The sequence below is a fragment of the Malus sylvestris genome, chromosome 11, assembly GCF_916048215.2.
Source record: "Malus sylvestris chromosome 11, drMalSylv7.2, whole genome shotgun sequence".
Lineage (NCBI taxonomy): Eukaryota > Viridiplantae > Streptophyta > Magnoliopsida > Rosales > Rosaceae > Malus > Malus sylvestris.
The window spans coordinates 39,705,702-39,717,665 of record NC_062270.1 but is presented as its reverse complement, the minus strand read 5'-3'; the positions used below and the strand labels follow the sequence as shown (position 1 = coordinate 39,717,665).

The window sequence follows — 11,964 nt, the reverse complement described above, 5'->3', positions numbered from 1 at the left end:
ATCTCCATGACCAAAAAAACAACACAATATTTAACTAATTAATTAATTAATTAACTGATTAACCAACTAATTAATAAGTAAAGGACAAAACAATTAAGTCCAGGACCGCGACACACAAGCGGGAAAAGGCGACGGAGAGAGAGATGCATGAGAGATTAGAGAGCATGCAAAAGAGCGCATCGGACTCATCGGCGTAGATTAGCTAACATCGCCCAGCCAGCACAGCTCGGACAGAGAACGACTCGTGGAGTGTAGAACTGTGAGGAGAGAGAGAGAGAGAGAGTGTGTAGATAGATAGAGAGAGTGAGGAGGGGGGGGGGGGGGGAGAGAGAGAGAGAGAGAGAGGGAGGAGCAAAAAGGGCCTGGCAGGTGCAGGCGTACCGAATCACACAGGCATTAGAGAGAGAAAGTAGAAAGCTTTTCTCTCTCCTCTCTTGCTGCTTCCATTAAACGTTACAACAAACCGAAAGATCAACACCTCTCTCACGCCGTCGGCATTTTTGTAGAGAGAGATAGAGAGGAGAGAGAGAGAGAGAGAGAGAAGCGGCGTGAAACGACCGGGGTGTGTGGTGGTGTGTGAAGTGTGATATAGCAGTGGAGGAAGAGAAAGTGTGATCTTAGAGGGAGAGAGAGGAGAGAGAGAGAGGCCGTTAAAGGAAGCAGGTCACTTTACGGTGGACGCGGGTACACCCGATTCTCAACGCCTATTTGTCCTCTTCCGCTCTAGCTCCCCCTACTAATTTCTCACCATTTTTTTCTATTTTTCTGAGTTTTTCGTTCTGCAACTTTTCCCATTTTACAGACGGCGGAGAGAAAAAATTGATAAATAGATATGGCACCGAGAACCACTGGTGTGGAAGGACCACCGCGGACCGCCACCGTGAATGCTGGAGAAAGCAGCGGATGTACCGACGCTGCCGCCTTGCCGGCAGCTAACAACGACCAAGGTGTAGAGCTGAACCGGTGTCCTCTTGCTTAATTTGTACTGTTTTAGTTTTTGATTTTTAATTTCTAATTTTTAATTTTTTTTTGAAATTAATTTTAATAATTTTTGTTAGTTACTAATTTTAATTTTATTTCCATTTGTGACCAATATTAAATTTTAATGATTTTTTTTCGTTTTTAGCATAAAATATGGTTTTTTTATAACTCTATTTTTTAATTATTAAAATTTGAATCAAAACCGCAAAATCTTCAATGGGGTTTTGATTTTTCAGAGATATCAAAAATAGGGTTCTCATGGTTTGAGTTTTTCCCCAATTTTTTTTTAATATTTTGTTTTTGTGTTGTTATGATTTTTCCGTTGAAACCAGAATGTGATTTGAATTTTGATGTTAGGTGAGAAAGATGATTTGTACACACACCTCTGGTATGCGTGCGCCGGGGCAAATGTTTACGTTCCCCGCCCCGGCGAGAAGGTTTTCTACTTTCTTCAAGGTCATATGGAACAGGTTCTCTTCCTCACCCTGATTCCCCTTACTACTTTTTCTTTTGTGGCAGCTCCATTGTCCCCTGGTCTGTTTTTCCCTAGTAAATTGTGAAAAACCTCTAATGCACGGATACTTCTGTTTGGTCTCGTATCTCGTATTCGATATTTGATTGGATACGATACTTGCCTGATACTCTCGAATACTTATCTGACACGTATCCTAATTGATGGACACATATTTGACATGATGGATACGCGTATCCTACATTTAAGATACACGTATCTGGCTTTTAGGATACATTTACACTTTCAAAAAAATGTAATGAGGAGGAGAAAATTAATAGAAGACACATATTTGACATGATGGATACGCGTATCCTACATTTAAGATACACGTATCCGGCTTTTAGGATACATTTACACTTTCAAAAAAAGGTAATGAGGAGGAAAAAAATTAATAGGAGACATCTATAATTGAAATGTGATGAATACAAAGAGCTTCCCTCTAATTAAAATCATGAACACGACTCTCACACTTCTTCTTCTACTGTATAAAGAGGATTAGATTTCGAACTTTTATTCTCTAACAACTCAAATGTACTTAAATTTTGAATGATGAATTATGTTTTAAAATGTATAGTTTTATTGCTATATACATTTTTATTTGCCGTATCCATAGCGTATCGTATCTTAATTTTTAGAGATTTTCCGTATTGTCATGTCATGTCGTGTCGTATTGATGTATCCGTATCCGTATCCATGCTTCATAGTGAAAAACATTCACGCAACGGGAATGTCATTATAGTACAAGTACAATGTTATAGTGTCACTCATCTCTAGCGTACGTAACTTTCTTTCTTACTGTTTTGATGGTCCATTGAGAATGAGGGCATGAACATTAAAATGCGTCACGGATTATGAACTTCAGTTGATCCTTTCGATTTTTCGTGTGAGGAGTTTCAAATGGATGACATGTTTGCTTGTTGATCTAGAACAGGTTGAGGCATATGCAAACCAAGACGGTAAAATGGAAATGCCAAGATACAATTTGCCTCCCAAGATCCTCTGCAATGTTGTATGTGTTCAACTCAAGGTAAATCAGTTCTCTCTTGATGTGTAACAAAATGTGCAATTGAAAATTCAACGGCTCGCGATTGATCTGAATTTGGTTGTTGTCGGAGTAGGCTGAAGCTCACACAGACGAAGTGTATGCTCAAATCACCTTACTTCCTGTGACCGAGGTTCGCTGATGAGTGCTCAGATGACATTTTTTACGGTCTCATTGGAAATTTACATTATTTATCCGCTTTGGAACTTCCTATGACATTTTGGATATAACATCAACATAAGTGTACTGCTTTGGCACCTTGCAGCAAGACCAGCTAAGTGTAGAGGAAGTAAATACTCCACCCTTGCCTCGGCGAACCAGTACAATATCCTTTAGCAAGACACTTACCCCGTCAGACACAAGCTCCCACGGTGGATTCTCTGTTCCGAAGCGACAAGCTGAAGAATGCCTTCCAGCTCTGGTTGGTATCCTTGTCTTTTCATCGAAAATACATGATACACATTAAGTAATCAATTGGATAAATGCCTTAATAAATTTGAATTAGGCGTCTATTGTTTCTATTACTTTGTATTATGCAAGTGTCATCGGCAGTCTTGCATCAGTTCATCACTTTTTCCACTCATCTCTACCACATAATATTTATATCAAATAGTATGGTTTAGAAGCTAGGTCATTTAAATGTTTCAAATGTTTTGCAGGACATGTCTCAGCAGCCACCAGTACAAGATTTGGTAGCAAAGGACTTGCAGGGAAATGAATGGAGCTTTCGCCATATATTTCGAGGTATCTTTAAATTCAGACGCTCTTGAACATTCATCTGTGAAACCAACTTTAGTGCCATTATTAGTACTTCTTTTGTAGTAGTTTTAGAAAATTTTAAAATTCCTCATTGCGCCAAGGCGAAAAAGAATGCAATTTCCATGGTTGGCGGCTGATTCTGTGCAATACATTATGCAAAATAATCCAACTGCAAACGAGTTTCTGCTCATGTAATCAGCTTTATGGTTTGCTACTCATGCGTGTTTTTCGCTTAACTTTCCCAACTGGATTCATCAGATAAGGCTAATCTTTAACTTATGATTCATTCCCCATAATGTAGGTCAGCCAAGGAGGCACTTGCTTACTAGTGGTTGGACTACGTTTGTGACTGCAAAAAGACTTGTTTCTGGGGATGCATGTATCTTTGCCAGGTATGCTCTCTGTCTCTCTCTCTCCCTCCCTCCCTCCCTTTCTCTCTCTCTCTCTCTAAGTTATTCTTACTTCACAGAGGAGAAAATGGAGAACTGCGTGTTGGCATATGCCGTGCGACCAAAACACAAGATACTGCATCGGCTTCTCTCATTTCTGGCCACAGCATGCAACATGGCATACTCGCCAGCGCTTTCCATGCCATTTCTACTGGTACCATATTTACTGTTTACTACCGTCCATGGTAAGCTATTTGATCCTATGAGCTAATAACTTTTAGTTTGAATGTGTAAAAGTGTCATTGGGTACTACCATACACATTTTCTTATGTTTTAAGCATGAATCTGTTTATGTGTCTGCAGGACAAGTCCTGCTGCATTCATAATTCCTTATGATCGATACATGAAATCAGCCGAAATTGACTATTCCATTGGAATGAGATTCAGAATGTATTCCGAAGGTGAAGAATGTGCAGATCAGAAGAAGAGGTAATCAAGCCATGACTTGCGAATGCAAGAATGGATGGATAAAAGTTCCACTAGACATTGTTGATTATATATCTACTTTTGCCCCCCTTAAACACCTGCGATCTTTAGAAAGAACATGTTATTGTATGAAACAGGTTGGAAGGAACTATTATAGATATCGAGGACAACGATTATTTGAGGTGGCCCGATTCAGAATGGAGGTGTCTGAAGGTACCCAAGTTCCGTTTTCTGACCATTTCAATCTCATAAATAATTCTCTTAGCATCTGTTTCTAATTGTTCCATTTTTTTATGTGTCCTTCCAGGTGCGATTAGATACCGCATCAGATACCTGCTTCCATTCTGAAAGGCTCTCTCCTTGGAATATCGTACCTCTCAAACCTAACAAGAGGGCACGTTTACCTGATTTGCCATCACCCGGGATTTCTAGCTTGGCCAGGAACGGTCAGTAACTCTTATATATCTCCTCGCGGAAAGTTTGCCTAGATTTCATAAACGCTTCATTCTTCAACTCAGTTTTAATGGAATTTAGCTCAGGATTCTTCAACTTATCTCTGTTTTTCTCCTATTAGGCTCGTTGCTGATTTCAGTTGAGTCCACACGTCCAAGAAAAAAAAAGGTCTTTCAAGGTCAAGAAACTAGTGATCCACCTGCTCATGAACCGGGTACACCAAAACAGCTATTACAGTTCATTCCACCCCCAAATCCTGACTGGGACTACACACGGTTGGGATTGGAAAACAATCTCAACGTTCCAATGAACGACTCATTTTATCAATGTCCTGGCAGTCCAAAAGCTCCAAGCCTTACTAACCAATGGCCACCAATGTTTGGTTTCGGAGTCTTTGACAGTGGCGCGTGTAAAAGAAGCATGTCAGTTCCAAATATTTGGTCCTCGAGGTCCCAGAAATTGAGAACCTTCGAACTGATGAGTGAGACTCAATCGCCACTTGTCCAGCCCAAGACCACAATGCTTTTTGGAGTCAAGATAGTTACTAGTTACCCGGAGCTTCCTTCACCCCAAGTTGCCAATTCTATTGAACTTTATAGTCCTTGTTCTACTCCTCCAATATATCATTCAAGTGTTTCTGAAACAATCCAGCTGTCAGAGACATCGAAGAGTGTCTCTGGTGTTCGTTCAGAGAAACAATGCAGGAAATGTTGCTCTGTCAGTAACAGGAGTCGCATAAAGGTACATTATGCATATAACGTCTTCTGAGTTGCCTTTCCGAACAAGTAGAGGAAAAATTTATGCTAATTGAACTTAAGATGTATTTGTATGTTTACTTAACAAGCAAGCATCCGCATAGGGTGGATTGGTTGCTGAAGGCTAGCTAATCCTGACAAGATTTTGACGCTCTTTCAGGTGCTCAAACATGGAGCTCCTGTTGGAAGATCGATTGATCTCACGCGCTTTGATGGTTACAATGAACTCATTCGTGAGCTTGACCAGATGTTCGATTTCAAAGGAAGCCTGATCGGTGGAAGCAGTGGATGGCAGGTAACCTACATGGATGACGTCGGAGACAGGATGCTGGTAGGAGATTACCCGTGGCAGTTAAGAACTAGAACTTATGCTGTGACTTAAAAGTTTTCGATATCTGTTGTGCTTTACCATCTGATCTGTTACTAACTTGGTAATCACGCTACATAAGCAGCGAATTCCTGTCCATGGCGCAGCGATTGATCATCTGTCCAAAAAATGAAATCGACAATCTGAATCCAGGCTCCCTGAATGCAGTATCCGTCTAAGGATTCGCTAAGAGGTCACATGTGTTTATCTGCTCAAATGAGATTGCGCGCAAGACAGCGAACACATGGTACCGGCAAACATGTCTAATTGAAACACCGATGAGCGCTTTGCGGTACGTATGCCAATGCAACCGTGACAATTTGCAGTTCAAGGGTAGCAATGCAGATTCAGTATGCATATTGTTTAAGTTAAACCAAAAGCATAAAAATATCGTTGGTTGTTGTTTGAAGAATGCTAGTGTTTTGTGAGACAGGGAGCCTAAGATTTTACCATTGGATGGTTGTTGTTTTTTTAAGTTGCTTGAACGTATGAAGTACCAACGCCTACAAGTGACCTATTAGATGGTGTATTAAGCAAATCAGACGATATAATACTCATTAGATGATGTAATAGACCTTCGAAGTGTCGCACAGTCACATGATCCGAATGATGGACTCTAGAATTTGCATAAGTTTTTAGTAAAAAAGGTCCTTGAGTTTGACACAAATCCTCACTTTGTTCACTGACGGTGAAAATTGATAGAAGTGGTCTTTGAGTTTGTCCACCGTAAATCTTTTTGATATTTCCATGTATTTCCATGAAATATCTTTCGATATCCTCACTAAGTGGAGGGGTTGGCTTGACAAAAATGTGGTTAGGCGATCGTTCACGTGACAATTTAATGAGGGCATTGACAGATTTTTTTTATGGAAAGCACCTTAATGAGTTACGTTAGATAAATTCAAAAGCCACTTCAATCGATTTTATTGTCAGGGATCAAAGTATAAAGTTATGCCAATCCCACAGACTATTTTGACTAAATTTTTTTATGACATTTCAAATGTTCATATTGACTACGTGTTCATAATATAGCAGGATCCTCGTTTATAGTTTGGGCCCCCTCACATCGTAGTACCCACAGGCCGACCCTAATCCAAAAGGATCAAAACTTTACAAAGTTTACAGCCACCAACCGTTTTCTCACCAGACAAAATCCAACAGAAACAGAGGAAGAAAATAACCCAGGATTTGGATCCTATCGGATCTAGGGATCCTCACATCTTAGCTATTTATAGATGTATATCCTTTGTCACTCAGCATGAAGCTAATGAGAGATACCAACGTAAGCCCTAAGAACGAGCTCTGAAGTCCACTAGATTTCGAGAGAAATCTCAAACGGTTGTTTGATTAATAATTGATAGATGATTACAACAGGAGCCAGCCAATGGCTTAAATAAAATGATTACAACACCTTGGAATAACTCAAGAACGACATTAATTGGATGACAAATGAAAAGTTCGATTTTTATTACAGATTTTAAAATGCAGTTTTGGGAGTCTAAACGGTCTCGGATGGCGAAATTCCATCGTACATTACAGCAAAGCAGTGAGTTTAAACCACAACGTCGTTTTCTTTCCAGAAAAGTGCCATGAGCCAAAATTGGAACATGGACGCCAAATATGAAAATTCCCGTTCCGTCTGTCCATCTCCTCTTCAATCCACTTGCTATTTGTTCTACATCACTTTGCAATTTGCAAATAAGTAGTGACAATGAATGAATGCTTAATGCACCTGATCTGGTGCAGGAAATTCCAAATTCTTGAAAGATGTAAAACCTCCATCAACAACCAAATTATGGCCACTAACATATTTAGCCTCATCTGAAGCTAGGTAAAGTGCAGCGTTGGCAACGTCGTTGGGTTCGCATTTTGCGCCGGCCAAGACTCCTGCACTGTGCGTTATTTCCATCAGCCGTTGTCTATCAACCCCCGGGAAAATTTGAGTCAGTTCCTCGATCACAAACGGGGTTGGAATCGCAAATGGCGATATGCTGTTGACTCGGATTCCATGCCTGCATAGCTCTGAAGCCACGGACTTCACAATGCCAATGACAGCAGACTTGGAGACGGAATATGTGTGCTGTGCTAGTCCTCCCATCAGTCCCGTCACGCTGGCTGTGCAAAGAATGGAGCCGGTTTTACGCGGGATCATCACGCGCGATGCGTGCTTCATTCCTGCCACGACTCCACGCACGTTAATGCTCATGACACGGTCGAATGCTGCTAGGTCGAGATCCACCATGCTCGGGGGTGTGTAGCAGGGTACCCCAGCATTGCTGTACATAATGTCAAGCTGGCTATGTTCGGAGATGGTGAAATCAACGGCGTTGGAGATGTCGGACTCTTTCGTAACATCACAGGCAATGAACGTCGCGTTTGGACCGAGCTCTTTCGCCGTAAGCTGGCCGAGGTCCTGTTGGATATCGGCAATGACAACTTTGGCGCCATTGCTGATGAATTTCGATGCGGTTGCCTTACCTATGCCGCTTGCTGCTCCGGTAATCAGTGCCACTTTGCCTACAAGCCTGCTTTGTCACACATGAAAACAAATCAACAAAAGGGCAAGCAGATGAGAAATGTAATGGAAATCGAAAAAAGGGTATTCGGGAATTTGAACTATTCACCCGAATACCTATTCGATTTCGCCTACCTCCCAGCATGGGATGAAAATCTCATATTGAAGCTCGGACAAGCTGAAAGAGCTCTTGAAATGGTGACATTTTTTCTGCACTCAAGTTCGAATTCTTTACTATTAGATCAGATTAATTAGAATATTGCTCGAATTATAAAGAAAAAAAAAGGAAGGAGAAGCTTACCTGAATGCAACCTTGAACATACTTGAAGGACAAAGATGGGGGTTCTGATATTTGAGCTCAACTGGTTCGACTTGCACCTTTTGAGTGAATTTCTACCCTTCAAATCTTGGCCAGCGGTTGATTTTATATGCTTTTGGTTGGGGTTGGACCGACAAGTAGGAAGAAGGTAAGGAAGGAAGACTCAAGAAAAATAAAGCATTCTTAATATATTGGTGCACATGTGGACGTGTGGTCCAATGACTTCGTTACACGTGCATGTGACACATGCATTTTGTTTCTTTGTTTTTGGTACAGAATTTTGCATATGATTTTGTCACATCTTCAACAGTTTCTCTAAGGTGGGTGCGGTGCATATGATTTCTATGGATTTTTGTTGAGTTTTAAAGTGAGAGATTTTGACCAGATTTTGGTACACTTCTATCAATTATTATAAACTCGTTAAGATTTCCTAGACTTTTAATGTATACCTTTTTGAAAAAGAAATAAATTAATTGATACTTTTGCAAAATTGTAGTGATTTTATATGAATTGCCATAAACTTTTCAACGACCAACTTATTAATAAACATTACTATTTTTAAGTTTTTATTATTGAAATGGTGATGATGGACATGACAAAGTAGTCTCATAAGGTGATGGTGGAAGTGTCGTTTCTTATGGAAAACTAATGAAAAGAAAACTAATAAAAAAAAGTTTGAAAATTTTGAGTTTTAACGAAAATGACAAAATAAATGGTAAAGTGAATAGTATTAGGTTTGATTTTTTAGTGTAAAAATATGGTTTTTCGTTAAATTGAACAGTACCACGGGTTTTTCGTTAAAACTTCATTTTTAATAATCAATTGCGACCAAGAAATTACAACAAAATCCTATTTTCTCTTTCCAGATTATAAGAAAGCCTATAAGATTGGAAGGTATGATTTTTATTTCTTATTTTGTCTAGAAAACTAATACAAAAGGGCTTCATAAACTTTTTTGTTTTTAATCCAAAGACACCTAACTTTCTTTAATTATACGGACAATGGGCGGTGACAATTTTGTATATAAGTTGAAGTTTTTGGCGCAGTGGTAGTATCGTAAATAAGTTCGAATTTGGGCGAGGTTGCACTGTCTTAAGCAAGTTGAAGTTTGAAGACTGATTCTTAAGACATTACCCTTCATGACCTTCGTCCTCATCCACATTTCTTGCTGCGCAAGAAGTATATATGGAATAAATGTCATCCTCGTACTCCCCCACACAATAACGTTAATGAGTTAAATTGTTAGTTATTAGGGGGAGGGGGTCTGTGGAAAGCAAACATGTACCAGAGTGCATAGACATGATTGTTTTACGCTACTATGGTAAAACGTGTTCTAGATTCAGAACTAATTAATTATGTTCTCTGTTAGCTTTTGTGATATTGAATGAGACTATTGTTTTACTTCTCTTGTAATGTGTGATCTTTCTTTTTGATACTTAAACTTTATCTTTGTTTCGGTATACATTTTTTGTCTCTTTGAACGGTACCCTCCATTAAATTGATAAGTTTTTTTGTCAATGCGGTGCAACTGGCTTACACGGCCTATATACGAGTCTCAAGCTCACCACCTCATCAATTTATAATAAATTATCATACAATCAATTCAAACCAAAAGCACAGATTGATACAATTTTAATACCTTAAAGTATGTCGATCACAAAGGAAAAACACATACACAGGATGACATGGAATGATGAAGTTTTTGCCATAATTGTTTTGGGTTTTGACTGAAACTGAATTCCTTAGTTACCATTCGGCATTCGTGTATACGAAATAGTATGTCGATTTTCAACATGTAGCATAATTAACAAATTAAATTTAACTTCGCCAACAAAAAATAAAACCCAAAAATCAAGTTTTTAAAAGGCTTCTTTTGACAAGTAAATTAACTTCCCCAAAAAAAACAGAAGAAAATCAGTATGAAAGTCAGACCAGTAGTAAGGACGACCTAAAGCCAACAAGGCTTCCTGCTTTACGAGGGTCGACAGAAATGTCCAGCGTACGCAGCCTTACCATATCTCATCTTTTAGAGAGGTTTGATAGAACATTTTCGGGTAGATCCATACCCCTTTGAATTGCCGGCTTTCGGGTTCTTGAACACGATTACTGGAAATAGTCTCATTGAAAACAAACTGAGGAAGGCCATGATACTGCTTTAGTGTCCCACACGTAGATATCGAGGCATCATCTGCCAACCCCAGCTTCTTCTTCATGTCCTTCGTCTGAAAATAACTGTCCTCAGTATAAAAATAATCCGGCGATGGCCTGCATTCAGTCACTTCATTGCTAACTTCAACTAAATAATCACGATTCCAGCTCAAGTCTTTAGCAAACGTGATATAACCACTCTTACTGTCTAGAAAATAGAATTCTCCGTTGCGATAAGCAGCGCATTTGATTGTATCAATGGGACGATCGTACTTGTGTTGTGTCCATTCATTGGCTCCACGGTGAAGCACATTCAGCTCAAATTCTCCATCACTCTTCCGGCTCATGACGCAAACCATGCAATCTTGGGAAGTTGGGGGAGACGAAAATGCAGCAACATGATCAGAGAGCTCTGAGGCTGGGAATTTCGGGAGGTCTATTTTCATTGGAACGAAGGGGCGAAAAAAGAACATTGAACCTCCTGGTTGGAACAAAAGAAGCCATCCTTGGTTCGAGGCAAGGCAAGTTGTCGTTCCATCAAGTTGTGGAAGACATATCGGGTACTTTTCACCACTTTTTTTTACCAATAACTGGCTTTGAAGATCAGAATCTTTGTTAAGCTCATTGTCCGTGATCCCATAGAGTAGAAACCAGGGTTTAATATCCGGTGCAGGTTCGACTTTGGCTACGGCTGTGTAAGAAGCTGAATTCCAAGCCTTGCAGACAGTGCGAAAACTTTGAAGCTCGTCGGTGCCTAGACGGTCTGCTATGTCCGAGACAAGTTCAGGGGGAAGATCGGACCATTGGCCTTCGTACCTTTTGGCACAGTTGCTCATTGCATATATATGGCTGCTACTGTCAAGGGCCCCAACTACATATGTTACAATTAAGGAACATGGCAAAAGACAGACCAAACACAACAAGGAGCATGCATGTGAAAAAGAATTACACAGATTAAAGCGAGGCACATTCTTTATCTGTAAGTATTCGTAATTAATTGGTTTTTGGATTAATGATTCATAGCATATACCTAATTTCACCAAGAAAAAAACACGTAAAACATAAAAGACATCATCAAAATTCAAGAATGTCAAGAGTTTCGTTGAACCCGAATTATTGTAATAGTACATGGTGTTCAATTTCTCTCAATTCAAAGATAGGAAATAATTTCTGCAAGCCCGAAATATACCCTTATATCTACTCTCCTTGTTTCTGTCCATAGATTCTGGATTTATT

At 39.7% G+C, this 11,964-nt stretch overlaps 3 protein-coding genes across 4 annotated transcripts; 1 reads left to right on the top strand and 2 right to left on the bottom strand.

The window, feature by feature from the left end:
* Positions 1 to 190: 190 nt before the first annotated feature.
* LOC126588699 (auxin response factor 24-like) lies at positions 191 to 6,561 on the top strand. 2 transcript variants are annotated; one of them, XM_050253808.1, is made up of 15 exons: positions 191 to 684; positions 803 to 947; positions 1,339 to 1,451; positions 2,427 to 2,522; positions 2,614 to 2,670; positions 2,803 to 2,958; positions 3,197 to 3,281; positions 3,598 to 3,688; positions 3,766 to 3,930; positions 4,049 to 4,174; positions 4,309 to 4,384; positions 4,479 to 4,617; positions 4,746 to 5,365; positions 5,540 to 5,730; positions 5,832 to 6,561. In XM_050253808.1, the coding sequence occupies exons 2-15, from the start codon at positions 833 to 835 to the stop codon at positions 5,923 to 5,925; spliced, it is 2,124 nt and encodes a 707-aa protein (XP_050109765.1). In that variant the 5' UTR covers positions 191 to 684; positions 803 to 832; the 3' UTR covers positions 5,926 to 6,561. The 2 variants fall into 2 exon arrangements, with proteins under 2 accessions (XP_050109765.1, XP_050109766.1); XM_050253809.1 differs by lacking the exon at positions 2,614 to 2,670.
* A 502-nt stretch (positions 6,562 to 7,063) lies between these two features.
* On the bottom strand, positions 7,064 to 8,721 carry LOC126591634 (secoisolariciresinol dehydrogenase-like). Its single transcript, XM_050257412.1, has 3 exons — positions 8,563 to 8,721; positions 8,397 to 8,471; positions 7,064 to 8,271 (listed from the first exon to the last, which is right to left on the bottom strand). The coding sequence occupies exons 1-3, from the start codon at positions 8,580 to 8,582 to the stop codon at positions 7,470 to 7,472; spliced, it is 897 nt and encodes a 298-aa protein (XP_050113369.1). The 5' UTR covers positions 8,583 to 8,721; the 3' UTR covers positions 7,064 to 7,469.
* A 1,868-nt stretch (positions 8,722 to 10,589) lies between these two features.
* LOC126590497 (F-box/kelch-repeat protein At1g57790-like) lies at positions 10,590 to 11,564 on the bottom strand. Its single transcript, XM_050255940.1, has one exon. The coding sequence runs from the start codon at positions 11,562 to 11,564 to the stop codon at positions 10,590 to 10,592; it is 975 nt and encodes a 324-aa protein (XP_050111897.1).
* Between the last annotated feature and the right edge of the window lie 400 nt (positions 11,565 to 11,964).

What these genes read in the sequence shown, in the direction of transcription:
- LOC126590497 (XM_050255940.1), bottom strand. Translation starts at nt 11,564, where the DNA reads ATGAGCAACTGTGCCAAAAGGTACGAAGGCCAATGGTCCGATCTTCCC.
- LOC126591634 (XM_050257412.1), bottom strand. Translation starts at nt 8,582, where the DNA reads ATGTTCAAGGTTGCATTCAG. An exon ending in ATGTTCAAGGTTGCATTCAG is followed by an intron (nt 8,472 to 8,562) that starts GTAAGCTTCTCC and finishes ACTTGAGTGCAG; the next exon opens with AAAAAATGTCACCATTTCAA. An exon ending in TTTTCATCCCATGCTGGGAG is followed by an intron (nt 8,272 to 8,396) that starts GTAGGCGAAATC and finishes GTGACAAAGCAG; the next exon opens with GCTTGTAGGCAAAGTGGCAC.
- LOC126588699 (XM_050253808.1), top strand. Translation starts at nt 833, where the DNA reads ATGGCACCGAGAACCACTGGTGTGGAAGGACCACCGCGGACCGCCACC. An exon ending in CAGAATGGAGGTGTCTGAAG is followed by an intron (nt 4,385 to 4,478) that starts GTACCCAAGTTC and finishes GTGTCCTTCCAG; the next exon opens with GTGCGATTAGATACCGCATC. An exon ending in GTAGGAGATTACCCGTGGCA is followed by an intron (nt 5,731 to 5,831) that starts GTTAAGAACTAG and finishes CTACATAAGCAG; the next exon opens with CGAATTCCTGTCCATGGCGC.